Source organism: Pristis pectinata, chromosome 3, assembly GCF_009764475.1.
Source record: "Pristis pectinata isolate sPriPec2 chromosome 3, sPriPec2.1.pri, whole genome shotgun sequence".
Classification (NCBI taxonomy): domain Eukaryota; kingdom Metazoa; phylum Chordata; class Chondrichthyes; order Rhinopristiformes; family Pristidae; genus Pristis; species Pristis pectinata.
Genome location: NC_067407.1, coordinates 125071035 through 125099016, shown reverse-complemented (window position 1 = coordinate 125099016; position 27982 = coordinate 125071035). Strand labels below are relative to the sequence as shown.

Genomic DNA, 27982 nt, shown 5'->3' with positions numbered 1-27982 from the left:
AAAGCCTTCTGCTGAAACATGCACATGCAGAGCAAACAGATGAATGTCCATAGTTGTGTTTAGAAATGTCTGCAAAAGCCAGCAAAATCTGGCTCATTATGTCTCCCTCCTCATCCACAACTAGAAAATAGTTATGCCACGTGTAGTTAGTGGTTGCAAGGATGAGTGGCTACTCTTCAGCTAATTGCACAACAGCAGAATTGCAGCCAGGCAGCAGGAGCTGTATTGATTTGCCCTCCATCCCACTGAAAACTTGCTGCTTGGTCTTGCCTCTGTAGCTCTATCAGGCAGAGCTCACTGGAATGGTGCAAATAGGTTTAACTAATTAATTTTAAACAATATTCCATCACTCTACCGTATTTAGTAAATAAAATAACTTCTGCAAGTAAGCAAATAAAAACAGAGGTTACTGGAAATACTCAGTGGATCAGACAGCATCTGTGGGGAGAGAAACAGAGTTAACATTTCAGTTTAATGATGTTTCATCAGAATTGTAACAATGCAGCTAAAACAAATTACATTGGACTTTGAAAATTGTTTTGAGAATCTTCCTAAAATGTCATAATATTTAATCTTTCTAATGTTTTCAACTTTTGCTTCACGATACACCTTCCCTTCATTCCTTTTAATGCAGGTGCCCATGTTTTCCACAGCCTTTGTTAACTATTGTCTCTTTTAAAATTCAACCAACTCGGGTTTCAGTATTAAAAAAATAATGCATAAGGTGAAAATGGGGTAGAATTACGAGTGTATCCAGGTTTTGATAAACCTGCTTCTTTATACAAAGTATTCTAATTCATGTTAAACTTAATTTGCTTCACAACGTGCTGAACTTAATATGAACTGTGTGAAGGGAAACCACATAAAGCATAACTTAACACTGAAGATTTGGAGCTGATTATTGTGACTGCTCCTGTTGACTTTCTTTTGATTGGCTTCAGTCTAATGAACTTAGATCTGCAGAATTGCCATTCCTTAAACTCTTCCAATCCCAACATCAACTAATTGACCAACTTTATTAACCCTTGAAGCCCCACTGTACTGAAATGTCACTATTGAAGCTTTGCGGGTCAGCTACATGCTTTAACCTAAATTAGTGTCATTCAAGGATATCGTTCGAGTACACACTCACACATTTACCACTCTAATTCTTATAAGCAGCATGCTCTCACAAATTTTAACACATAAATTTAGAAAGATCCGTCTCTACCGGCAAGAGCCATGTCAACTTCTAAAATAGTTTTGTGTATTTTGTTTTGAGTGGTTTCAGGTTTCATTTTTGGTAGGCATATTCTGTGTGTGGCTGTTTTTCATTTGTTTTCTATCTGTGAAGTGCACTGTGTGGGCTTCTGATAGAACAGTAGATATGATTAGCAATTACTGGGAATATTGGAAGGATATATGTATATAAGTTAACAAGAAAAATGCAAGGTTTTTAGATGTAAGGTGCACATACCAGGTTGCTGGTACTGACATACTGCAATCTCGCTCTCACTGACATCTTGTAGGCGAGAAGGTGATGCAGGATGATGAATTTACGTGCGATCTCTTTCGATTCCTCCAGCTGCTCTGTGAAGGTCACAACTCAGGTGTGTAACAAAGGCATATCGTGTTCCTTGGGACACAGCACATGATATTTACTCCACCTTTAAAGAGCTCATGCCTCCCTATTATCGTACATACAATTTATTCAATTTCACCCTTTAAGTGGTGGGTTGTGAGGATAAACAATGTAGCACAAAATTGAAAGGATCTTTCTTCTAAAATCATTGAGATTGGGACTATCCACCTATCTGGTATTGGCACTCAGATCAATGTTTCAAGACTAGTGGATTGGCCAACTATTCTTCCTCTATGTGGAAAATCTGAACATCCTTATTCACAAAAGGAGACACCTGGGTGAGCACTTGAACAGCCAAAGCCTGTAGAACTTCTGACCAAGGTCTGAGAAGGTGGTTTAAATGAAAGCCTTTTTTTGGCTAGTATTAACACAAAGGCCCAATTAATTCCTTTTGTGCTGTGAGTATCTGATTTCCATAGATATAAAGTTCATTTAACCAACCTCGATGCAAGACTCCAAACATTATATTTCAGAGCCGTGTATACAGACCTAATTATGGGAATGCATGCAGAATTAAAATACAATCCATCATGTACATAAAACAAAACTACTTCCACAAAACCTGAGATCCCCAGAAACACAATGAAGTGACACTACCCACATGCAAAAAAAAAGCAGGACCACTCAAAGTCAACAATGGCAAGACCTTGTTACACAATAATAGAAGAAAAAAAACATTCTGATATACAAAAGTAAAAAGACATTCCATGTTTAAAAGTAGCAAATTTCACCAAATACAACATTAATGAGTTCTTCTCTCACACAAAAACCATCGACTGTATGCAATTAGGAAGTCCTTAACCCACCACCACAACTCCCCATGTACAAAATCTGCAACTCTGTATGCAAAAAAAGTGCCATTTCTTGAAAACTCCAGATTTTGGACTGTCAGCGAAAGCTCTTATTATCTCTTGGTTGTTAGTTGGCTGACTGTTAGGTATCAAGCTGCAGGAATAAAATGTACAATAGTTTGGATTGCTGTTCATTCTTTAAATTCTGATTTCTTTGAAGATTTCCAGAATTACCTGCGAACCCAGACGGGCAACAACACGACAGTCAATATCATCATTTCAACTGTGGACTATCTCTTAAGAGTTCAGGTACTGTGTGTCAGAAATTAATGATTTTCTTTAATTCTGATGGGAGCTGATGTCTGAGGAAAACATCATGAGAAACTGTACAAATGGTAGTAAAATATCATTTGGGAGGACAGAAAAGGTAGAGCAACTGGCAAATGCACAGCGGTCATGACTCAGAGCACCGTGAGGCTGGAACAGGAGACTGCTGAGGCTTGTATAAATCCACCCAAAACAGGTTGGGTGATTTTGCGACTAAATGGCATACAAGACCATTCATTTAAGAAGCAGGAGACTCACTGTCTAATTGGATAAATTGTGGAGCAACAAACAATCTGAGACCCTTCCTCACCGCTCTCCCTCTGTGGTTTGTACTGCAGTTTGTTTGTTGCTCCAGATCCCAGCATTTGCAGTCTCTTGTGTCTCTGGATAAATTGTGGTCTTGTCCCAGAAGAGCACTTGTGGCCCAGCGAAAGTAATCATGGAGTCATACAACGTGGAAACAGGCCCTTCAGCCCGCCGAATCCATGCTGACCATCAAGCACCCATTTATCCTAATCCTATATTCTTTTTATTTTAACTCTCCCCACATTCTCGTCAACTCCGCCTTCGCCCCAGATTCTACCACTCACCTACATACAAGGGGCAATTTACAGTGGCCAATTAACCCACCAACACATGCATCTTTGGGATATGGAAGGAAGCACCCAAAGGAAACAGGCAGTGAAAACTCCAAACAGACAGCACCCAAGGTCAGGATTAAACCTGGGTCTCTGGCTTTGTGAGGTAACAGCTTTACTTGTAGCTGCAGCACTGTAATTGCCCCAAAATAAAGTGATTTGCTTCAAAAGCTCTTTTTGATGCCTTTAACTGTCAGGAAAATGAACCTGCTGTTTGGCTCCAACCACAATTAGGCTTGTAGGACCTCTAGATGACATTGCCTGCATACTCAAAGAAGCGTCTCACTGCTAGATCATCTCATTTGAACACCGGTTTGATTTTCGTGGCCTACTATGGTCGTAAATGATCCTAGTTATTTAGGTGAAGGTCAACTAGAACCAATTAGTAAACTATCCTTTTAATTGAATCAACCCTGAGTTTCAGCTTGGATTTTAAGTGTGGATGAGTGGTAAACTTGGATTCATGTTTTTGTAACACAGGATTAAGTAGATAGGTCTAACTCACACCCAAACCTGGCACCAGTGATGTCAGGCCAGTGCTGGAAGTCAAGAGCTGGAGCTAGAGAAGCCCCTGGACTGGTCTCCAGCAGGATGGGTGGACAACAGGGTTTCATGATTCCACCTGAGGAATATTCTTGTCCTGGGCTTCAAAGATTTTAAATGTCATGAGGCCTTAATGGTCTGGAAAGATGGCTACATGTTGCTCAAAGTGCATCTGTTGAATATTACATTGGACAAGTGTGCAGTGTGGTCCTGGGGAATGCAGTGGTATTGGTATTTCATTGCCTCTCTCCATAGCATGCACAATTCTTGTCATCTGTGGGGGACTCATACTGGCCTTTCAACCAACATTCTTCACTTATGATCTGTAAGAGGCCTGTACAATGCAATCTAGTGCTGGCTCTGCACCACCAATACCTCATCACCAGTAAACTTTAACAGAGCCTTTTTAAAAATATTTTATTAATGTTGCTCTCCCCCAGTATTTTCTTCAACCTGCTTTGCAAATGTAGAAACAACATATTATCGAGCACCTCTGCTTTTCCTTTATTCTACTGAAGATTCAACGTCTTAAGGATTCCTAGATTAAATGTATCTCTTATTTTTGATGACCCTTGTCATCACCTCTTTAATTTGATTGGCATACATTATCATAACAGTAGCTTTTCTGAGGACCTTTAAAATCCCTTTTACTCTCTGGTTTCCCTTTTTTTGCCTTTGGTATTGCAACTGTTTTTTGTTTTACTTGCCTTCATTATGCAAAAGATTCAGGAACCCTTCTGAATTATTAATGCTTGACAATGAGCAATTGTGCAGAACATTATAAACAGTCACTGGATTGCAGAAGTTGCCTTGTTTCAGACACCAAGTTTAAATACGATTTATTGAGAATCTCTGAACATGCAATAAAAGAAATTATCTTGTGATAACAGCAATAATTAAAACCTTGTTAAAAGAACTGAAAACTGTAGGTAACATGCAGAAGTATTAATGTCCTTGTTATGCATGAGATTGAGAATGCTAGTGGAGGATCAGTCTTGGTTACTGGGGCTAAGTGTCAAGAGTATTGATCAAAAATGTAATCATCTCCAGACATTCAGTTCCATTGAAGTCAATGTGTGGTTGTGTGGCCAATGCTTGTACACCCATTTAACTGTAGCAGGACAAACTTCTGCCTTTGCTAAACATAACAGACCAGGCAAATTAGTTCAGGCAATTTGTATTTCTGCCAGATTAGTGAAGGATGCTAGCTGCTTAGCAGCAGGGATTGATGAAAGGTTTAATTTCTTCTGTATGTGAAAGTCAGTTAGTGTGTTAATTGAGTGTCCGGATGTATTATCATTATTAGGCCACATGCTGTCATTTTCCCATGCCCCTGAAACTGACGCATGAAGTGAACCAGTATAACACGTGTTGCTGCAGGTTTGCTACATTAAGAAGGTGCTCTTTAGGAGTAAATGAAAAAAGCCTCCAAATGTCCTGAGGCTTGACTCATTTAGAAAAATGTCTCTTCAGAACCTCATTGGGAAATGCATTCATGGCAAAAAAGTGAAGAAAATTATGGACTGATGAGGAAGTGAATCTTATGAAGACCTAGTTCATGTGTTACTGTTGATCCTACTGAAACCAGCCACCTTCCTGTGGTACACTGCATCTAATTTTGTGAAGTTTTAGAGCAGCAACACTAAATTCTGTATGGAGGAACATAAGAAATAGGAACAGATTAGGTGATCTGAAGCCTGCTCGGCCTTTCATTAAAATTGTAGCTGATTAAAGGGCAACAACCCGAAACATTAACTCTGTTTCTCTCTCCACAGATGCTGCCTGACCTTCTGAATATTTCCGCCAATCTCTGTTTTTAGTTGAGGTTTCCAGCATTTGCAGTTTTCTGCTTTTGCATGGTGATCTAAACTTAGCCTCAATTCCACTTTCCTGTCTGAATCCCATAACCCTCAATAAACCTGCAGTCGAGAAATCTCTCTCAACTTTGAGTATGCTTCATGACCCAGCTTTCACAACTGTACTGGAAAGGGTGCAGAGAAGCCTCACTGGGATGTTACCAGGGATGGACTGTTTCAGTTATGAGTAGAGACTGGACCGATTGGATTTGTTTTCCTTGGAGTGAAGGAGTCTGGGGGAGGGAAGGAGGTATACATAATTATGAGGGACATATTTAGGATTGACAGTAGGAAACCTTTTCCCAAATCAGAAATTTCTAAAACTAGAGGGCGAAGGTTTAAAGAAAGGGATAAGGGGTTTAGAGGGGATCTGTGGAAGAACTTTGTCACCCAGCAAGTGATTAGAATCTGGAAAACACTGCCTGAAAAGATGGTGGAGACAGGTACTGTCACAACATTTCAGAAGTACCTCGATAAGCACTTGAATCCTCAAGGAATATAAGACTGGAAAATAGGATGGATAAAGATGGGCATTTGATGGTTGGCATGGACATGGTGAGCCATGAGACATGAACAAGATCATACGTAATTCTTTTAAACATCAGAGGGTGCAGACATAATGTACGGGTCTTTGCTCCTAAGACAACCCCTTCATTGCTTGGAGTCAACCTTTGTCTCCAGTCCAAATATTTCCCTCTTTAAGTAAACTTAGTGAACCTTGCACTGTTAATGATAATGGACTCAGGATCAGCACTACTAAGTGATGGATTGACATATTCATAATAGCTCTTTAAGGACTCAATATCACAATTAGCTATTATCCCTGGAAATTCAAGAATACTTTGCCAATTATCCATTACATTAAATAATTAGTTTACAAATAAATGAAATAACTATTTTGAGGTTTAAATGTCAGCCACAATTTCATAAAAACTCATTGATCAGAATGAGACTCAAAGTGAAAAAAATTCAGCTGAAAAGAAAAATGAAAAGAGAACACTTATTTGAACTCTGGATCACACTTTCTATCCAAGACTTTTATCTGCTTTTAGGTGAATGTCTCAAATGTTATGAGCATACTTGGCTACCTTAACATTTTATTGCATTGCACATCAGTGATGAATAAAAAGCTAACACAGATAAATTAAGTTGAAAAGTGGGTTTATTACTGTACCAATAAAAAGCTAACACAGATAAATTAAGTTGAAAATGGGTTTATTATTGTACAGTGAAAAACTTTGTTTTGCATGCCATCCATACAGATCATTTCATTACAACAGTGCATTGAGGTAGTACAAGGGAAAACAATAACAGAATGTGGATAAAGTGTTACAGTTACAGAGGAAGTGCAGTACAGGTAGGCAATAAGATGCCATGCCATAAAGAGGTCGATTGTAATTTCTGTTTCAGTTATGCACATTTATGTCAGGCAGTTAGCACAAGGAACTTTTATAGGATTACACATCATTTTAGGAATGAAATCACAAAGTGGGTTATTTGCTATTTTATGAAATAATTCCAACAGGATTATTTTAAATACGTCTAATTTCTATTTCAGTTATGCAATTATTAAAACACAGCTTTACTGTAGGAAAGTATATTGAACGGAGTTGCATCTTTCTATGAGTGTGTTGAAAATTACAGGCAAGATCGATTTAATACACCGAGCATCAACATTATTCAGCTACTGGAGCACCATTCAAGCTTCTGAAGGTATTTAACTGTTGGTGTCGGTAATAATCACAACGGTTATTTCTTTGCTTGCAGGAATCGATTAGTGACTTCTATTGGTTTTATTCTGCAAAGGACGTCATTGATGAACAAGGACAGCGCAATTTCTCAAAGGCAATCAATGTGGCGAAGCAGGTGTTCAACACGCTGACAGAATATATTCAGGTAGCATCAAGATAAAGTCTCAGTAATTCCCAAAAATTAGATTTGTTTGTCAGGTGAGAGGAACAGGTATAAGCTGTACATTGGTTTTGTCATAGCATTGTGGGCCCTGAACTTGGGTTCTGTCTGTGTAGAGTCTGAATGTTCTCCTTGTGACTGTGTAGGTTTGTCCAAGTGCTTCATCTTCCTTCCAAGTCCCAAAGACATAGAAGTTTCTAGTTAATCGGCAACAGTAAATTGCCCCTAATGTAGGTAGGTAATCGAAGAAACAGGGTAGGGTTGATAGGCACGTGAGAGAGAAAAGATAACAGGGAAATAGGTGGGGGAATGGCATTGCTTTGAGAGCCGGCATAGACTCAATGGGCAGAATGGCCTATTTTATGAAAATTATGAAACGCAAATATGAACATCATGGAGAAGTGAGACTATTGTCATACCTTTGTGTAATTCATCATATTATCCTGTATGTTCTGAAGTGTCAAAAAGATTTCTCAAGCAATTTTCCAGGAAGATGGAAACAAAGTTTATTTTTGAGTTTGGCATATCAGTTATGAAATAATATTTAATACTGAAGGAAAGAACTCATCAAAAGGAGGAGGGCATAGGGTCTCTGGAACATGTTATGCCAATTTATATTGCTAACCTGTCCCTTATCTGTTAACTCAGTTTTGCTCCAAATCTCAAGATAATTAACAAAAACCTTTCAATCATACTCCTGAGATTTTCAACTGACCCAATATCCATGGGAGAGCACTCTAAATTTTCAACACCATTTCTGTGAAGAAATATTTCCTGATTTCACTTCTACCTGATTAGTATTGGTATTTGTTTATTATTGTCACTTGTACTGAGGTACGGTGAAAAACTTGTCTTGCATACCAATCATACAGGTCAATTCATTACACAGTGCAGTTACATTGAGTTAGTACAGAGTGCATTGAGGTAGTACAGGTAAAAACAATAACAGTTCAGAGTAAAGTGTCACAGCTACAGAGGAAATGCAGTGCAGGTAGACAATAAGGTGCAAGGTCAAACAAAGTAGATTGTGAGGTCAAGAGTCCATCTCGTCGTATAAGGTAACCATTCAATAATCTTATCACCGTGGGATAGAAGCTGTCCTTGAGCTTGATGCTATGTGCCCTCAGGCTTCTGTATCTTCTGCCTGATGGAAGGGGAGAGAATGACCCGTGTGGGTGGGGTCTTTGATTATGCTGGCTGCTTCACCAAGGCAGCGAGAGGTAGAGCCAGCGTCCATGGAGGGGAGGCTGGTTTCTGTGACGCGCTGAGCTGTGTCCGCAACTCTCTGCAGTTTCTTGCGGTCCTGGGCAGAGCATTCTACTCTAGTTTTAAAACTATGTTTCCTTGTTCTGGTGAAATATAGGAAAATGTATTTTTTTTATGTTTAGCATATCAAATTCCAGTCACCATGTTAAAGACCAAACTGATTCACCCCTTAACCGTCAAGGCTCAGCCAAAAATAAACCAGATTTTGGCAAGTTATTTTCACCCTCAAGACTCCAGTATCATTCTGAAGGACCTCCCTCCAAGGCCATTATGTTCTTGCTGAGGTGTGTTGCCCAATAAACATGGAAAACTAAGTAACATCTGACCAATAGGATAATGCGCAGCTGACAACAGCCAGGGTCTCCTGGTGGCCAGCCACTTCAATTCCATTTCCCATTCCCATACTGACATGTCTATCCACAGCCTCCTCTACTGCCACTTTGAGGCCAGACGCAGGCTGGAGGAGCAACATCTCATATTCCGCAATAGTCTCCAACCTGACGGCATCAACATCGCCCCCTCACCCCTCCTCTTTTCTCTTCCCTGCCTTCCTGTCCTGCCCATCACCTCCTTCTGGTTTCCCATCTCCTTCGCTTTATTCCATGGTCTACTGTCCTTTCCTATCAGATTCCTTCTTCTCCAGCCCTTTGCCTCTTCCACCTATCACCTCCCAGCTTCTCACATCATTCTCTTTCATCCCCCCTCCCCCACCCACATACCTTCCCCCTCTCATCTAGACTCGCCTATCACCTTCTGCCCTCTTCCTTTCCAGTTCTGATGAAGGGTCTCGACCTGAAATGTTGACTGACCTACTGAGTTCCTCCAGCATTTTGTGTGTATTGCAGCTGACACATCACTCATTTTTATATTTCAAACTCCTTGAGACAAAGGGTAACATTCATCATCCTTTTTGATTGCATTTTATGCCGAGGCAGTTGCTTTTATTGTTTTTTTTGTGCAGACTCCTATGTATCTCTGAATTTGATTAGTTTTCTCAGATTCCATGTCATTGATATTTCATTCCCTACATTGGATTCCAGGTTACACGGTTTTTCCCACTCACTTCATGAACAGTAGCTCACTCTTCCAATTTACACATAATTTGTCCTTCATAATTTGGGGCAGTGTCAGATTAGATATAAGATGATAATAAAATAGGAGCAGGAGAAGGCCACTTGGCCCCTCAAACCTTCCCCACCATTCTATACAATCATTGCTGACCTGCCCCAGGCCTCATCTCCTGTTCTGTGCTTGAATATACACTACTCGCTTATTCAGACTGTTGGTCAGATGTTACTTAGTTTTCCATGTTTATTGGGCAACACACCTCAGCAAGAACATAATGGCCTTGGAGGGAGGTCCTTCAGAATGATACTGGAGTCTTGAGGGTGAAAATAACTTGCCAAAATCTGGTTTATTTTTGGCTGAGCCTTGACGGTTAAGGGGTGAATCAGTTTGGTCTTTAACATGGTGACTGGAATTTGATATGCTAAACATAAAAAAAATACATTTTCCTATATTTCACCAGAACAAGGAAACATAGTTTTAAAACTAGAGTAGAATGCTCTGCCCAGGACCGCAAGAAACTGCAGAGAGTTGCGGACACAGCTCAGCGCGTCACAGAAACCAGCCTCCCCTCCATGGACGCTGGCTCTACCTCTCGCTGCCTTGGTGAAGCAGCCAGCATAATCAAAGACCCCACCCACACGGGTCATTCTCTCCCCTTCCATCAGGCAGAAGATACAGAAGCCTGAGGGCACATAGCATCAAGCTCAAGGACAGCTTCTATCCCACGGTGATAAGATTATTGAATGGTTACCTTATACGACGAGATGGACTCTTGACCTCACAATCTACTTTGTTTGACCTTGCACCTTATTGTCTACCTGCACTGCATTTCCTCTGTAGCTGTGACACTTTACTCTGAACTGTTATTGTTTTTACCTTTGAGGCCAGACGCAGGCTGGAGGAGCAACATCTCATAATCCGCAATAGTCTGCAACCAGACTGTGAATAGATATAAAAAGAAAGTTTGGAATTTTTATGGCATCCTTCACAACCTCAGGAGATCCCAAAGCACTTTAGGAACAATGAAGCATGTTTAAGTTTATACACTCCCGTAATAAAGAAAATGCAGGCAGCAATTTATGCACAGACACATCCCTCGAGGAGAATCATGACTGGACAGAGGAACAACTGTTGGACAGAAATTGGAAATAATTCCTCTGCTCTTCCTCAAAAGAATGTCAGAGAAAATTATGCACCCAGCTGAGAGAGTAGTCATCTCATCCAATCGATGGCACTTTCAACAGTGTAGCATTCACAAAATGTTGCACTGGGGCATCAAACTAAATTGCTTTAGCTTCTTGAATGAGACTTGAACACGTCTTTCCCATTCAGGGACAAGAGTGTGACAAACTAAACTGTGCCTGGTGAAAAACTAAGCCCCCTATCCTTCCACATTCCCTTTCTCCTAACTTGGAGTATTGTGTTCAGTTCTGGTCACCTCATTATAGGAAGGATGTGGAAGCTTTAGAGAGGGCGCAGAGGAGATTTACCAGGATGCTGCCTGGGTTGGAGAGCATGTCTTATGAGGATAGGTTGAGCGAGCTAGGACTTTTCTCTTTGGAGAGAAGGAGGATGAGAGGTCACTTGATAGAGGTGTACAAGATGATTAGAGGCATAGATTGAGTGGACAGTCAGAGACTTTTTCCCAGGGTGAAAATGGCGGTACGGTAGTGTAGCGGTTAGCGTGACGCTATTACAGTGCCAGTGACTGGGGTTCGATTCCTGTCGCTGTCTGTAAGGAGTCTGTACGTTCTCCCGTGTCTGCGTGGGTTTCCTCCGGGTGCTCTGGTTTCCTCCCACATTGCAAAGACGTACGGGTAGGTTAATTTGGGTGGTACGGACTTGTTGGGCCGGAAGGGCCTGTTACCACACTGTAAATAAAATTTAAAAAAAAATAAGGGGGCATAATTTTAAAATGATTGGAGGAAGGTAAAGGGGGGATGTCAGAGGCAAGTTTTTTACACAGAAAGTGATAGGTGCGTGAAATGCACTGCTGGCAGAGATGGTGGAGGCAGATACATTACGGACATTTAAGATACTCTTAGATAGCCATATGAATGACAGAAAAATGGAGGCCTATGTGGGAGGGAATGGTTAGATAGATCTTAGAGCAGGATAAAATGTCAGCACAACATCGTGGGCTGAAGGGCCTATACTGTGCTGTAATGTTCTGTGTTCTATGTTCCTATCTCCCAAATACTTACTAAATATGCCACAGGATTCTTTTTATATGCTATTACTTAGGCTAATGTTTTCTTGAGAAAACGGCTATTCTTGTCACATGATCACCCAAGCTCTGCTTTCACATCCCATGTTGAACAGTCTAAACAGACAATATCTGACCCATTGGCCATTAACCCTGGTGGGGGAGCCAGCCAATATCCAGTCATGTAGCTGGCAAAATACAGTGATGCACCTGCTTGGCAGTTTGTGTTGAACCGAAGGGAGGTCCAGCTGTTAAAAAGGGCTGGGCCTTCACTCGGGAAGAACAAGGGAGTGCCTGTTGTGCTTTTCTTCCATACCTCGTACTGCCTCTTGTGCATCTCAAGCTGCAATCCCCCTTCATGTCTTTTAGGCTTTTTTTTAAGGCAAAAAAGGACTAGAATTGTTAATACTGCCAAGTTCAGGTCACTACTGATGTTTCTAGGGGCAACCTGAGGGTAAGCTATCTTGCCCTGGTTGCCCAGGGCTTTAAGCCTTAAATATAGTCAAGTCTTGGTGTGAAACCTGATCCCAGGACCTTCTGGCTTAGATGCAAGAAAATCGGCTGAAGCAAGTTGACTTTCTGAAAATCAAATTTCTTCCAGCAGCTCATGGATCTCAGGAGGTTTGTAGCACAGAAGAAGGCCATTTAGCCTGTGCTGCCTCTGAAAGGACAGTTGTACTTTGACCCATATCCCCACATCTTCTCCAAAAACTTGTTGGTTTGTTGTTATAATCTCTCTGTTATAATCATTTATGGAATCAGCTTCCAGTACTGTTTCCAAATTCCGGCAACTCAATGAATGGGAAAAAAAGGTTCTGCTCAGCTCTCTTCTAGATCTTTTGCTAATGTTTTAAATTCCATGATCTCAGGTCTTGACCCATGCATCATTCTCTACCTCCTCTTTCAGAACCTTCCTGAGGCCACCTTCTCCATTCCAAGGAGCACAGCCTGAGCCTTTCCAAGGACTTTTCGTAACTGGAGTCCTGCACCCCTGCTAGTCCTCCTCTTTATGTTTCTGAAGGCCTTTATGTCTGTCCTGAAGTATGGTGTGCAGATTTTGCTCCATTACTGTCTGCTTTACGATAACACAACTGAGATTGATCAGAGATTTATAATTTTCACATTGTATTCCTCTCTTTATTTACCTAGGTAACCCATATGTTGTTTTGATCAGCTTATCAACTCGTCCTGCAGTGACAGTGGTATATATAGACACTAAGGTTTCACACCCTTATCTAACTTTGTCATGTCCTGTACCCCAGATGTGTATCGCTTCACACTTTCTTGCTATTACAGCTCCTTTGGCCATTCATGTCAGAAAGCTGATGCTTACCCTCAGCACCATCTATTTTACCATGTTTTGCGATGTATGCAGGATTTTAATACTGATCCCTGTAGATCTTATATAACAATTGAAAAGAATGATGGGCCCCAGACTAACCTTTGGGCAAACCACTCCTCAGTCTGAAAACCATCTGTCTGGCACCACCTTTGCTTCCTGACAATGAGCTAATCCACATTTTCCCTTTAATTTGACGCGTGTCTGTTTTCTGAAACAACCCGACTGTGCTCAGGGGCAACCCTGAGCTCCTTGTTGCTTGCCACTTTAGTTCTCCATCCCACTCCCACTCTGAAGTGCCCATGGCCTCCTGTAATGTTATGACAAGGCCCAACGTAAGTTTGAGTAACAGAAGCTCACCTTCTGTCTGGGCACATTGTTGCCCAGCAGACTCGGTATCAAACTCTTCAATTACAGGTGACTCGCTTTCTCTGTCTGTATCGCAACTGGTCAGATCTGCTATAAGTCATCTGTCATTTGGATCGGCTTTTCTCTCTCTGTTTACATAGCCTGATCTGCTGGGAAAGTCCTGCATTTCAAACAGCTCACACTCCTTTGTTTATATTCTCACTCTTCACCTATCCTTATTAACCCTTTGACCAGATGAGCTCAACAATTTATCTCCCTGGCAATCCAGACCTCACCCTACAAGAGATATTCCCTATGGCCTATCTGTCCCTCCTCCACCTTCTCTGCACCTTAAAACTAACTTTCTCTCTTTCCCAGTTCTTTCCAAGGGTCTACAATCTTGAACATTAACTCTGTTTATCGTTCCACAGATGCTGCCTGACCTGCTGAGTGTTTCCAGCATTTACTCTTCTTGGCTAAGCCTGCCGTGTTGTTCGCCTTCTAAAAGTCCATATCAACATCAAATGCACAACATTGATCAATCTTCACTGTTAACTCATTGAAAAGTTCAATCAAGTTAGTTAGATTTGCCTTTAATAAATCTATAATTGATTGGACCATGCCTTTCCAAGTGAAAATTGAAGCTATTATTCAGGTTTTAAAGATGGCACTTTTAGTCATCACTGCAACAAGTTAAAACGATCTCTTGACAATACTTCAATTGAATTCATTCTGCTTTATTGTTCTTCAGGGCCCGTGCACTGGTAATCAGCAGAGTCTGGCACACAGCAGGCTGTGGGATGCAGTGGTCGGTTTCCTTCATGTCTTTGCTCACATGCAAATGAAGTTGTCCCAGGTTAGTTAATAAGGAACTAAACAAGGATGTTAGAATTGATTCCAAGTCAAAGCCACGTACCAGCCTCAGGGCAGCTTTTCCTTTTAAAGGGCAGAAGGTTCCTTCAAAACCAAGGGACAGTTTAACTGGAAAGAATATAATAGAATGAAATTTCATAACAATCTTTTTAAATTCATGTGACTGTACTTTACTGATTTATAGTGGGCAATAACTATGAAAAGAGTTATCTGCAATCATCCTCTCACAATCTTGTGCTGTTACTGGATCCTCCAGAGCCAAAAACATTCTGGAAACTTTTCACTAAATGAAAAAAATGTCTTATAAGGTTAAAACAGCTGTGCAGCCAATAGAGTCGCTGCCTCACAGCGCCAAAGATCTGGGTTCAATCTTGATCTCAGGTGCTGTCTCTGTGGAATTTGCACATTCTCTCTGTGACTGCATGGGTTTCCTCTGGGTGCTCTGATTACCTCAGGCATCCCAAAGACACGTGGATTAGTAGGCAAATTAGTCAATGTAAATTGCCCCTGTTGTGTCGGAGAGTGGTAGAATCTGGGGTGAGTTGATGAGAATGTGGTGAAATTTAAAAAAAATTGAATGAATCTAGGATCAGTGTCAATGAATGGTTGATGGTCTGCACAGATTTATTGGGCTGAAGGACATTTCTGTGCTGTATGTCTCTATGACTCTATGACAGTTCATTGTAATGAAATTATCTATTAAAACGACTACTTATAATTTCTAGGATTCCAGCCAGATTGAGCTGCTGAAGGAACTAATGGATCTTCAAAAGGATATGGTGGTGATGCTGCTTTCAATGTTAGAAGGTGGGGACTGGTCAGTGAGATGAGATGCAAATAACTTTGATTTAATTATCTAAAAAAAAGTTGTGTTTTGTACTTAGGACTTCCCTTGATCTGCTTGCTCTTTTCGTTCATCTGCTGATTGTCATTCCCATTTTCAACTTGGATTTTGTTTTCTACTAGAAACAGTATGTGTCTTGTAATCAGATTTCATCCATTTTTGGTGCATTGAATGTGTGCTGTATTTAGTATTAACTCTCCACTGCAATCAAAATCATGAAATTGGCCAAAAATACATTCAAAATGCAAGTATGGAGATTCATGTCCTAAATCATGCACTAAGACAGAACCTGTGTGGAGTTGCATAGAAATCTCTCAACTGCCGAGTCTTTGCTTAACTGATTATTGCATAGGGTGTTGGACCACAAAAAAGTTCTCTCCTTGGCAGCCACAGAACAGCTGCATACAAGGCTGCGATAGAGGTGAGGGTGAACACAGGGGAGGGTAACACGATCTCCTGTCTGTCTGGGAACCCATTACATGATCTCCTGACCTGGTTAAGAACCATGCTTCAGATGGCCCCACACCACTGTGAGGTGCGGCATGACCAAGGGAGTTGAGATAATTGAGATCACAGCTTGCAGATCCGGTGTGAACTGTATAAAAAGGCTGTGGTCGGTGGTGGACCATGTCCATCATCGACTGCAACATTGGAAACCAAGGCTGGTAGATGCTCTATGCTTGGTGTCAGAGTGGAGATCATTTAACTGACATTGATAGTCTCAGTGTGATATCTTGCCAGTTATTTTGTGTGTGTTAAGTGAGGTTTGCAGTTTGCACCCAAAAGATCCAACTTATGCCAGCAATGGCAGAAACATCTTTTAATATCACTACAGCGAGTCATTGGGAAAGCTAACAGAATGGCAAGGCAATACCTACAAATGTGGTGTTGGGCATGGGAGTCATATTGTTTTGCAAGGAGGGTTGACGTTTCTCTTTTATTGTACATCTCATCCTGTTCCTGCTTGGTTCTGATGGTTAAAATCACCCTCAGTCTATGAAATGTTTCGTTTGCCTGGAAGGAGAAAGTCTGATTGGGCCAAATCAATTAAATCATGAATATTAAACAAGCAAACACCTAAAATGCTTGAGAACAACAGTTAATTGATCAAAGGTAATGCTACATAAATTGTTTCTTTCAGGCAATGTCGTCAATGGGACAATTGGAAAACAGATGGTGGACATGTTGGTGGAATCTTCAAACAATGTGGAAATGATTCTCAAATTCTTTGATATGTTCCTTAAGCTTAAGAACCTAACCTCATCTGATGCATTCAAAGAATATGATCCTGATAGCAAAGGGTTGATCTCTAAGAGGGACTTTCAGAAGGCCATGGAGAGTCATAAACACTATACGCAGTCAGAAACTGAATTCCTACTCTCGTGTGCGGAAACAGATGAGAATGAGATGCTGGATTATGAGGAGTTTGTTGAAAGGTTTCATGAACCTGCAAAGGACATAGGTTTCAATGTTGCTGTACTACTTACTAACTTATCCGAGCACATGCCCCATGATACGCGGTTGCAGACCTTCCTGGAGTTGGCAGAGAGTGTTCTCAACTATTTCCAGCCATTTCTAGGCCGTATAGAGATTATGGGAAGTGCCAAACGGATTGAGAGGGTGTACTTTGAGATCAGTGAATCCAGTAGGACTCAATGGGAGAAGCCTCAAGTTAAGGAGTCTAAGAGGCAATTCATCTTTGATGTTGTAAATGAAGGAGGAGAGAAAGAAAAGATGGAACTGTTTGTCAATTTCTGTGAAGACACGATCTTTGAAATGCAGTTGGCTGCACAGATCTCAGAGTCAGATTCCAATGAGAGGTCTGTGTGTAAAGGAGAAACGCAAAAAGACAAAATAGAGGAGGAGGATCCCAGAATGGGCTTTTTCTCCATGACAACAATTAGATCTGCCTTAATGGCTCTCAGGTACAATGTGATGATCCTCATGAAGCTGCTGACAACCAAAAGCCTCAAAAAACAGTTGAAGAAAATGAAAAAGATGACAATGAAGGATATGGCCATGGCCTTGTTCTCCTTTTATTGGAGTTTATTGATTGGGTTCTCCCATTTTGTCTTCAGTGTTTTCCGTGGATTTTTCCGCATCATGTATAGCACTTTTTTGGGTGGAAGCCTTGTTGAAGGAGCCAAGAAGATTAAAGTAACTGAACTTTTAGCTAACATGCCAGACCCAACACATGACGAGGTACGAGGTGAAGTTGGCGAGGGAGAGGGGAAAGTTCGGCAATCGACCCTGCCCTCTGAAGACTTGACTGATCTAAGAGCTATCACCGAGGAGAGTGATTTCTTATCCGATATCTTTGGTCTGGACCTACGGCGTGAGGGAGGGCATTACAAGCTAATTCCACATAACCCAAATGCCCGCATGAGTGATCTGATTGGCCCACCTTCTCCTACTCTGCCACTGCCAGAACATCAGATCAGCTACCAGGTGAAGTATGACATTGGCTATCCTCCTGTAGTATTCACAAAAGGTTTCACTTTCTTCCTTGCTTTTGGTCAATCACTTAAATCCAACAATGCAGTGAAGATGAGCTCAGCCCACATTATAGTTCCACTTTTCCATTCCGCACTTATTTTGGATGTGATTCCCTGCTTTAAGGGTGGGAATTCTGAAATTAAATGTAGATATTCATATATAGTAACTTTTCATCTTTCAATTTGAATTTTTGTTATTTTACCAGTGTCATTGATATTTGGGACATCTTTAGGCGAGGTGCTCAAATCCATGATTAAGTATACTTTACATAGTTTCTCATTTTTCTATTCTGATCCATTTGGTATGGAAACTAGGGTCGGTCTGTCTCTTACCTTGTAATTTAAAAGTATCTAAAATGTTGTGACATTTTGGAACAATGCAACAATCAGATGGAATCAGATGCTTCATTCTATCACTGGCCTTGCCATATTAGGCCTAGGTTTCTGATTCTTAATGCTCGGAGTCTCACAGATCTATCTTTTCCTGCCTTGAAGTTTTGTCCAAACTTCTAATTTATTGGCCACTTACTTCTTACTGAATATCGTTCCACTCATCCTGCCCCCCAACCTCTTTGTTTTGCTCCCCAGCCTCATGGAATCTGATTGTTCTTTATTCTGACTTATCCTTTGCTCTCTTAGGAATTCATTTTGATAATAACATTTTCTTTGGGTAAAAAATTCATAACATGATTTACTAAAAAAGAAAGAGACCTCTTTTGCTTGCATCGCTTTTTATATATGGATGTATCGCTAGGCTGAAGAAACAAAGGAAGATGAGGCAGAAGAGAAAGAAGACTATAAAGTTGAACCAGAGAAAGCTGAGTGAGTATTTTGCTGAATCCACATTCTTTTGATTTTGAAATTGAAACAGAATGGGCTGGAAATTCTCAGCAAATCAGACAGCCCCTGTTCTTTTTACAAACTGAATCAGCACAAAGGGGTCATCTATCAAATATAAACACATCATTAGGAGACATAGGGCTAAATTTACACCTTCATTGCTTGGGTTGTAACCTACCATGTGGAACACATATAGTCTTTATATTTAATTACTGCCTAGGCAGTAAAGATGAAAATTTATCCATGAATATTTCAAAAGTTGATGGTGAATTGAGTGAACTAGAATGAAACAGGAACTTTTCTCTTCCTTGGTGAGATAGTGAATTGAAAGTGAGTGCATTCTATGCCACTTAATAATCCATTGGTTTCTTTTCTGTATTTGTTTCACATGGAATTAATTAATTTTGTCATTTTGTTGAAACTCGGTTGATGAATTTGGTTATTATATTACCTTTTCCAATTCTTCTGTTGCTTTCAAAATAGTATATTTTCAATGGGGCTGTGTGTGGTCTACACATTGCTCTGATCTGACTCTCAATGGCCTGCTTGACTAGATAGGGTTGGGAAAGAGAGATCACAAATAGTGTTCCCTCTACATCCATCATGTAGGTACAAAATTTTTCATCTTGATATGAAGGGCAGTAATTTGTTTCGTGAATCAGGAATGCATATCTTTAGCATGACATGTACTGTCTGCAAATTGGATAAGCTAGTAGTGGGTGCATAGCAGAAGTATGCAGAGCAGGCATTTGATGATGCAGTGCTCATGATTTGCTGCCAATCCTGTCAGATTGGTCCACAGAGAGCCGGCTGAATGCCGTGGGTTGATCATACATTCCAATAATGGCGTTTATCAACCGACAGAACAGTCCATCCTCCACCCTCACATATACTCATGTACGGAGGCTCCCCCCACACAAATACACAGTCACCTGTGCTTTTGAAAGGGATTTCAGTGATCTTCAGGATTGTTACTCCCTTAGTTTGAGTTGAGTCTGCAGTTCAATCATTCTATAACCTCTGGCTGCATTTGAGCTTGGAATCTCAGGTTGCACCTTTAAACCTCTCTGTTTTCTGATACAGACAGGCACATTTTTGAGTATTCCTCTGAGCTTCCAGTGTGAAAGGGAGTGAGGAGCAGGGCAACCTGCCAGAAGTGGCTGGAGTGGGAAGAAGGGAGAGCCTCTGACCAAGAGGAAGTATCCGGCCAGGGTCCTCAGGAAGCAGTGACTGTATCCTGACAGAGGAACTCGCTGCAGTTATAATTTCAGCAATAGAGCCAAGTGTGGACCCATCTGTCTCCAGCTGTAAAGGTGCCAGTGGCCCTGAGCTAACGTACCTCAGAGTTATTCCAGGGCATCTGCTGGATATCAGCAAGATGGTCCTGTCTGGTGCTGCATTTGAAATGAGATGAATTCATCTCTATCTCCTGGTGTAGAGAGGCCTCAGGAAACAGCTGTCCAATGGTTTACGAACATTATAAGCTTTCCGATGCTTAACTTGATCCATTTTTCACGAGTTCAGCAGAGATTAATTTGTGGCTTTGGATTACAGAATGTCAAAAGCCTTTCCAATATTTAGAAGGCAGAAGCCAGAGGTGTGATAGAATATTCTCTGTTTGTAACTCTATCAACACTTTAGAAACTCAACATTATTTGGGCCACGGCAGCCAACTTGATTGGCAACCTGTACATTATTCTTTCTCCACCACTAAGGAACACTGTGGCTCCACCATATTTATGGCTGCATTTTGCCAAGGCTTCTTTAACAACCCTTGGGAAGCTTCTGCTTGTGCTCCACTGAATGGAGATGGGTACAATAGACATTGTACGTGGCATGCTGTCATGGTCTGCTTGTGTTGAAGTAGATGTAGCCACCATTTTCATGCTGGATGGGATAATTTCCAGGCTTTGTGCAAAGCCTCCATGATTCTTGACATTCAAGGCAGATAATGCATCAAGCATTTTGTAACATACAGTATACCCTTCAGCCTTCATTTATGTGAGTTAGCCCGTTGAAGCCTGCATTTAAATCTTCTGACATAGAACAACAATTAAATTACTCTCATATATGGCTCGTAGATAATATTTATGTAATGTAGCACATATGTTATTCTTTGGAAGTCTGCAATAAAGTGTACACCCATGCCCTGACTCTCCTGGTGTTCCCTGGATGGAGAGTGCTGACCAGCGCTAAGAGTCTGGCTCTTTGACCACCTCCAAAGAAGGAAGTTGGTTCCCAAAGTAATCTTCTCTCTGCCCCCAGCTGTAGCCCATTCAAACCCGGTGAGTCAGATCCCATATCCAAACTCCTCTCCAGACTTTCATAAACATACATTCCCCCAACACCGATGCATGCAGTGCATGCCATCTACTAAATGCACTGCAGAAACTCACCTAGGATACTCCGACAGCACCTCCCAATACATGACTGCTGCCACCAAGCGGGACAGTAGCAACAGATACATCGGAACACCACCACGTTCCCCATCAGGTTGCATACCATCTTGACGAGGAAATACATTGACATGCCTTCATTGACAACTGGGTCTAAATCTGGAACTCCCTCCCCAACAACAATGTGGGAGTACCTTCACAAGAACTGCAGCTGGCAGTGAGGGCTGGACAATGTACTGGCCTTGTCAGTGATGTGCCATGCTGAAAAATAATTAAGTATCTGAGCTGGTGGGGGGTTACTGCTGTCCTCAAGCTCAGCGAACACCACCAGGTCAGCTGTGAGTTTTGGCTGTCAGAAGAGAGATAAGACACTGGAGTTCAATCCTGGTGACAAGAGAGAATAAGATGGAATTGCTTACACCATGAGCAGTTTCAAGTTGGATGAGATTGTGGGATGAGGTGATGTGAGAAGTTGATACGAGGATATAGCCTACTTAATGATCTCCAAACCTCCACTGGCCACAACCCCAGTGGCTCCCTCCTCAATAACCACCAATGTTTTCTCCTCCGGGTCAATGTCTCTCCTTTTCCATTAACCTTTTGGGTTCTAAATATTATGCCTTTAGCATATTAAATAACAAATCTCGTTCTGGATTAAAGTGGAGAAGATGGAGAAAAAGTGGAAAAAGTTACAGAACAGAAGCCTCGACGAAGAAGGAGACAGCGACATGCTGAGAAAGCAGATGAACCCGAAGTACTTGAGTCTGCTTTCTGGAAGAAGATTACAGCTTACCAGCAGAAGCTACTTGTGAGTGTAATATTTTGTTTTATGTTGATACCATCACTGCAGAATAATTCGATTTTCTCACCAGTTCAACCTCAGAAAGTGGACTTTTCAAACCATTTTCTATCTGTTGTAGCACAGAACAAGGCCATTCAGCCCATCATCTCTTGGTGTAACAATCTATTGTCTTTTCCCATTGTCCTGTAAAGCTTCTCTTTCGAAAATCTCTACAGACAATGAATTCTAGCTTTAGCAGGCATACATAGAGTGGCTATGAGCTGGAATCCATTGTCTGGAGGATGGGATACAGGTCCTCCCTGGGTTACAAATGCCTGACTTATGGGTACCCATACATACAAACAAGCTCCCAGAAATATTATTAATATCAAACGAGAACCAATCTTGGAAAAAAAACCTGCTTATATGTAACCTCCCACAGTAATCAGACACCATTGTCTCTTAAGAATGCAGTCTGCTAGTTTCACTGCAGGAGTCCACAAGAGAATTGCTTTGTAAATTGATACTTGTGCAATAATATTCTATTAAGCAATGTAACATCCACTGCTACTTCAAGCCCACTAAAATCAGCCAATGGGTGTGGGACATCCTGATTCTGTACCATTGTTACTGGGCAGGGGAAGACGATAACTAAATGTTCATGTTAATTGATCCTCACCAACACCATTCACTACAATACTGTGGAGGTCTGGTCATTGTATTGAGTGATTTTCTGTGTTTTCTGATGTATGGACAAAATCAACTTATGGATGTCTATAAAAACAGAACCTGTTTGTAACCCAGGGATGTCCTGTATACAGAAACAAACAGTGCTATGCCTGTACTTTTGTATTGCAAGAACCTCCTCCGATCTTTCCTCATATAAAACTGTCAGTGTACCCTCTATTCCCTTCTCCCTCAAATACCCCTTGAATGTGTCTATATGATTCATACTGTGGTGATGGGTTCTCAGCATTTTCTGAGTTCTCCCTGCAGAGAAAATATTTTCATCTCCCCTCTTATATCCCCACATCATATTTTTAATCATTTCACTATGTCAGGAGAACTGCTGCATGGCATTTGTTACTTCAACAGCATCAGATTAAGGCCAAGTTAGAGCAGCAATTAATCTTCGATTATGATTCATTGCCAACAATTCACTGCACACCAGAAAATTGATTCTATTATTTTGCTGGATATTGTGATCAGAGGGTGAAATAATTTGTGTGACAGTTATTCTTGCAAAGAAAACTGATTTTTAATTATTCAAAGCAGTGTTAAATGTGAGACTTTGAAATTAGAGGACATCCATAAATTGAAGAAGGAAAATTCCAGGATGGAAATATGAGAATAAAGAATGGGAAATAGACAGAGCGTCTGTATTTGCTGTGGAGAAAGATATAGAGGACTCCTGATTTCAGGGAATAGGATAGTGATATTGAGGCTCTGGTCGGGAAAAAAGAGGTATACATCAGGTAAAGGCAATTGGGATCAAGCGAGTCCCTTGAGGAGTATAAGGGATGTAGGAGTACACTTAAGAAAGAAATCAGGTGGGCTAGGAGGGCTAAAAGGGCACACACACAGAAACACAAGAGATTCTGCAGGTGCTTGAATCTGAAGTAACACACAGAAAATGCTGGAGGAACTCAGCAGGTCAGGCAGCATCTATGAAGGGAAATAAACAGTCAACGTTTCAGGTCGAAACCCTTCATCAGTCCTGATGAAGGGTCTCAGCCCAAAACGTCACCTGTTTATTTTCCTCCATAGATGCTGCCTGACTTACTGAGTTCCTCCAGCATTTTGTGGTCAAAAAGGGTAAGAGATATCCTTGGCAGATAAGGTAAAGGAGAATCCTAAAAGATCTTCTCTGTATATTGAAAACAACAGGGTAACTAGGGACAGTCTAGGTCCCCTTAAGGATCAGTGTGGTCGTCTAAGTATGGAGACATGGGAGATGGGTGAGGTCTTAAATGAATACTTCTCAAATGTATTTGCTGTGGAGGAGCACATGGAAACTACTGATTCAGGGAAGAGAACAGTGATATCCTGAAGAATATCGACATTACAAAGGAGGAGATCTTGTTACGTACCAGCAACAATAGAAACACACCAAGTCATGTATAAGTGTTAGAAACTATTTTATTAATAACTACTTGTAATAATAATAAAAGCAAAAACATTAGATGTTAAACTTAATCCCCAAAACTAATAAACTCGAAGTGTGTGTGTGTGTGTGTGTGTGTGTGTGTGTGTGTGTGTGTGTGTGTGTGTGGCAAATTCCCAAACTCCAAGTCTGGGAGTAGTTCTCAATGTTCAGTTCAGCTAGTCATAAGGTGAAATGTGAACAAAGGCTTTTGCAAAACCACCATTGACTGAAGAGAAAATGTAGAGAGAAATTACGAAACTCACATGTTTCATGATGGATCCCATACAACACCTCAATCACTGATGATCTCCATTGCTTTGTTCCGAAGTATCTGCCACCCCGAAGGTATTCAATATGTGGCCATCCACAGAAATACCTGTTTCCCACTACAGGTTAATGACAAAGTGGACTCCACTTGTTTGCTCCAAAAATCCATACGTGGATTGTAGTGACAGACATAGCTATTGTTCTTCATCTATTGTTACAGAGACCAACAGTCAGTCTCTCTCTCGCTCTCTCTCTCTCGCTCTCTCTCTCTCGCTCTCTCGCTCTCGCTCGCTCTCTCGCTCGCTCTCTCTCTCTCTCTCTCTCTCTCGCTCTCTCTTCCTTCGACTCTCACTGAGCAAAACAGCCAGCACGTTGTTATCTTGCTGTCTTGATGACACCATACACACACTACTACTCTACTGTCCAGGTGCCCTAAAGGGACAGTCACCAAATAGCAACCTGACTCGTAACAGTGTTGTTGGTCTTGAAGTTCATAAAGGTGGATAAATCCCCAGGGCCTCACCTGGTGTATCCTAGGATATTGTGGGAAGCAAGTGAAGAGATCACTGAGCTCCTGGCAGAGGTTTTTGTATATTTGTTAGCCACAAGTGAAGTACCTGAAGACTGAAGACTAATTCTGTGCTTTTAAGAAGGGCTGCAAGGACAAATCAGGGAACTACAGGCCATTTGAGCCTAACATTAGCGGTGGGAAAGTTACTGGAAGGGATTCTGAGGGAAAGGATTTATTTGCATTTGGAAAGGCAAGGAATAACTAGAGATAGTTAGCATGGCTTTGTTTGTGAGAGATCATCCATCACAGATTTGATTGAGTTTTTTGAGGAGATGACCAAGAAGATTGATGAGGGCAGGGTGTACATGGACTTCAGCAAGGCTTTGACAAAGTGCCGCATGGAGGGCTGGTCTAGAAGATTAGAATACATAAGATCCAGGGTGAGATAGCAAATTAAATATAATATTGGCTTGGTGGTAGGAATCAGAGGGTGGTCATGGAGAGTGGCTTTTCAGATTGGAGACCTGTGACCAGTGGTATGCCACAGGGATCAGTTCTGGGTTCTTTATTGTTTGCCTTATATATTAATGGTTTGGAGGAGAATGTAGGCGGCACAATTAGTAAGTTTGCAGCTGACACCAAAATTGGTGGTATAGTAGACGGTGGACAGTGAAGAACTTTGTCTAAGGTTACAGCAGGATCAAGATCAACTGGGGAAGTGGGCTAGGAAATGGCTAATGAAATTTAACTTGGATGATTGTGAAGTTTTGCATTTTGGGAAGTTAAGCTAGGCTAGGACATACACAGTGAATGGCAGGGCCCTGGAGAGTGTGTTGAAAGATAGACCCTGGGGTACATAGTTCCATGAATGTGGTGACACAGGTAGACAGAGTGGTGAAGAAAGCATATGGTGTGCTTGCCTTCATTGGCCGAGGCATTGAGTATAGTAGCTGGGTGTCATGTTACAGTTGTACAACTCATTGATTAGGCAGCATTCGGAGTATTGTGTGCATTTCTGGTCGTCAGGCTGTAGGAAGGATGTGATTAAGCGAGAAAGAATGCAGAAAAGATTCACAGGCAATCTGTCTGGGCTGGAGAGCTTGAGTTTTCAGGAAAGATTGGACAACCTGGGGCTGTTTTCCCTGGAGCACAGGAGGCTGAGGGGTGACTTTATAGAGGTTTATAAAATTATGAGTGATATAGATGGGGTAGGTAGTCACAATCTTTTTCCCAGGGTAGGGGTGTTTAAAACTGGAGGGCAGAAGTTTAAGGTGAGAGGGGAAAAATTTAAAAGGGATCTGAGGGGCAAGTTTTTTTACCTGGAGCTGCCTGAGGAGGTGGGACAATCACAATGTTTTAAAAATATTTGGACAAGTACATGGATAGAAAAGGATATGGGTCAAATGTAGGCAAATGAGATTTGTATAGATAGGGATCTTAGTCAGCATGGAGGATTGGGCCGAAAGGCTTATTTCATTGCTGTATAACTGCATGAAACTATGAAACTCTTCGGAAGAATGTTTTGATTTGAGAATAATCAAGAAGCTTGTTGGTTGTGGATCAACCTCCCATTATAAATCCTACCCATATACTTCCAAATCAGAACCATCCTGGACCTTCATTGATGTTGAGCACCCAAGCTTCCTGTCTATAGTGTAGCGGTTAGCGTAGCACTATTACAGTGCCAGAGACCCGGGTTCAATTCCAGCCACTGTCTGTAAGGAGTTTGTACGTTCTCCCCGTGTCTGCTTGGGTTTCCTCCGGGTGCTCCGGTTTCCTCCACATTCCAAAGACGTACGGGTTAGGAGCTGTGGGCATGCTATGTTGGTGCTGGAAGAGTGGCAACACTTGCGGGCTGCCCCCAGAACATTCTCAGTGACACAAAAAGACGCATTTCATTGTGTGTTTTGATGTACATGTGACTAATAAAAAAATATATCTTGTATATCTTATCTTGTTATTTTTTCTCTTTATCATCCTCCTTAGTTCAGACCATCTGAAGGTTTGCTTTATTGTTGCCTTCTTTATTTAATTACACTATTTAAATTTTTGGGTATATGAAACACCTGTTGATTTTGTTGTTTAGAATTAGCTTCCTGTTTCATATCCAACCTTTCTTTCCAGAATTACTTTGCACGCAACTTCTACAATATGAGGATGTTGGCATTGTTTGTAGCCTTCGCAATTAACTTCATTCTCCTTTTCTATAAGGTAAGAGATTTGTTTTCTTGTGTAATTTTATTTAACAATTCCTGGGGTGCTGAAGGAGTGGTGGGGGAGTAGTGGTGGTTTTGTGGGCACAAATTTAATAGATTCCTTGCCAAAACCCCTTAACCACCTAGAAGGACAAAGACAGCAAGTACATGGGCACACCACCATTTGCAGGTTCTCTTTGTAGCTGCTTACTATTCTGTCTTGGAAACATACCACTGTTTCTTCATCATTGCTGGATCTAAATCCTGGAACCCATCTAGTAATGTCACGGGAGTAGCTTCACCAGAAAGACTGCATCGATTCAAAAAAGTAGCTCACCTCCAACTTCTCAAGGGCAGTAAGGGATGGGCAACAGTTGCTGGTCATGTCAGTGATAACCATGTTCTGTACATGAATAAAAATGAAAATTTTTTAACAGTAAATGGGCTTCCTCCCCACAGATTCTGCATTCCACTGATATGAATGATGCAGTGACAATGATTCTCCGTAAGCATCAAAATCTAAGAGACCATAAATTTTATTAATACACTTCTGAATTTAGTTTGATGTCTTCAGCAGTCTAAACAAAATTTGTCAGCAGTAAAACTGCTGTCAATTCTTATATAACCACCAGTTTTCACCCTACCCATCCTACACATGTGGGAGCGAGACCTGGGAGAATATGGTGGTGCCTCACCTTAAATGTAGACATTAGGCTTCAA

At 41.2% G+C, this 27982-nt stretch overlaps 1 protein-coding gene across 4 annotated transcripts in view; it reads left to right on the top strand.

Moving 5' to 3' along the window:
* ryr2a (ryanodine receptor 2a (cardiac)) overlaps window positions 1–27982 on the top strand; it is a 587454-nt gene that overhangs the window by 501583 nt on the left and 57889 nt on the right. For all 4 annotated transcript variants that reach the window (XM_052011297.1, XM_052011295.1, XM_052011296.1 and 1 more), the window contains 9 exons: window positions 1509–1589; window positions 2633–2721; window positions 7544–7672; window positions 14666–14770; window positions 15513–15594; window positions 16773–18079; window positions 18881–18948; window positions 22023–22170; window positions 27192–27278. In XM_052011297.1, coding sequence (XP_051867257.1) covers window positions 1509–1589; window positions 2633–2721; window positions 7544–7672; window positions 14666–14770; window positions 15513–15594; window positions 16773–18079; window positions 18881–18948; window positions 22023–22170; window positions 27192–27278 — 2096 coding nt within the window. The remainder of the gene's footprint in view (window positions 1–1508; window positions 1590–2632; window positions 2722–7543; window positions 7673–14665; window positions 14771–15512; window positions 15595–16772; window positions 18080–18880; window positions 18949–22022; window positions 22171–27191; window positions 27279–27982) is intronic.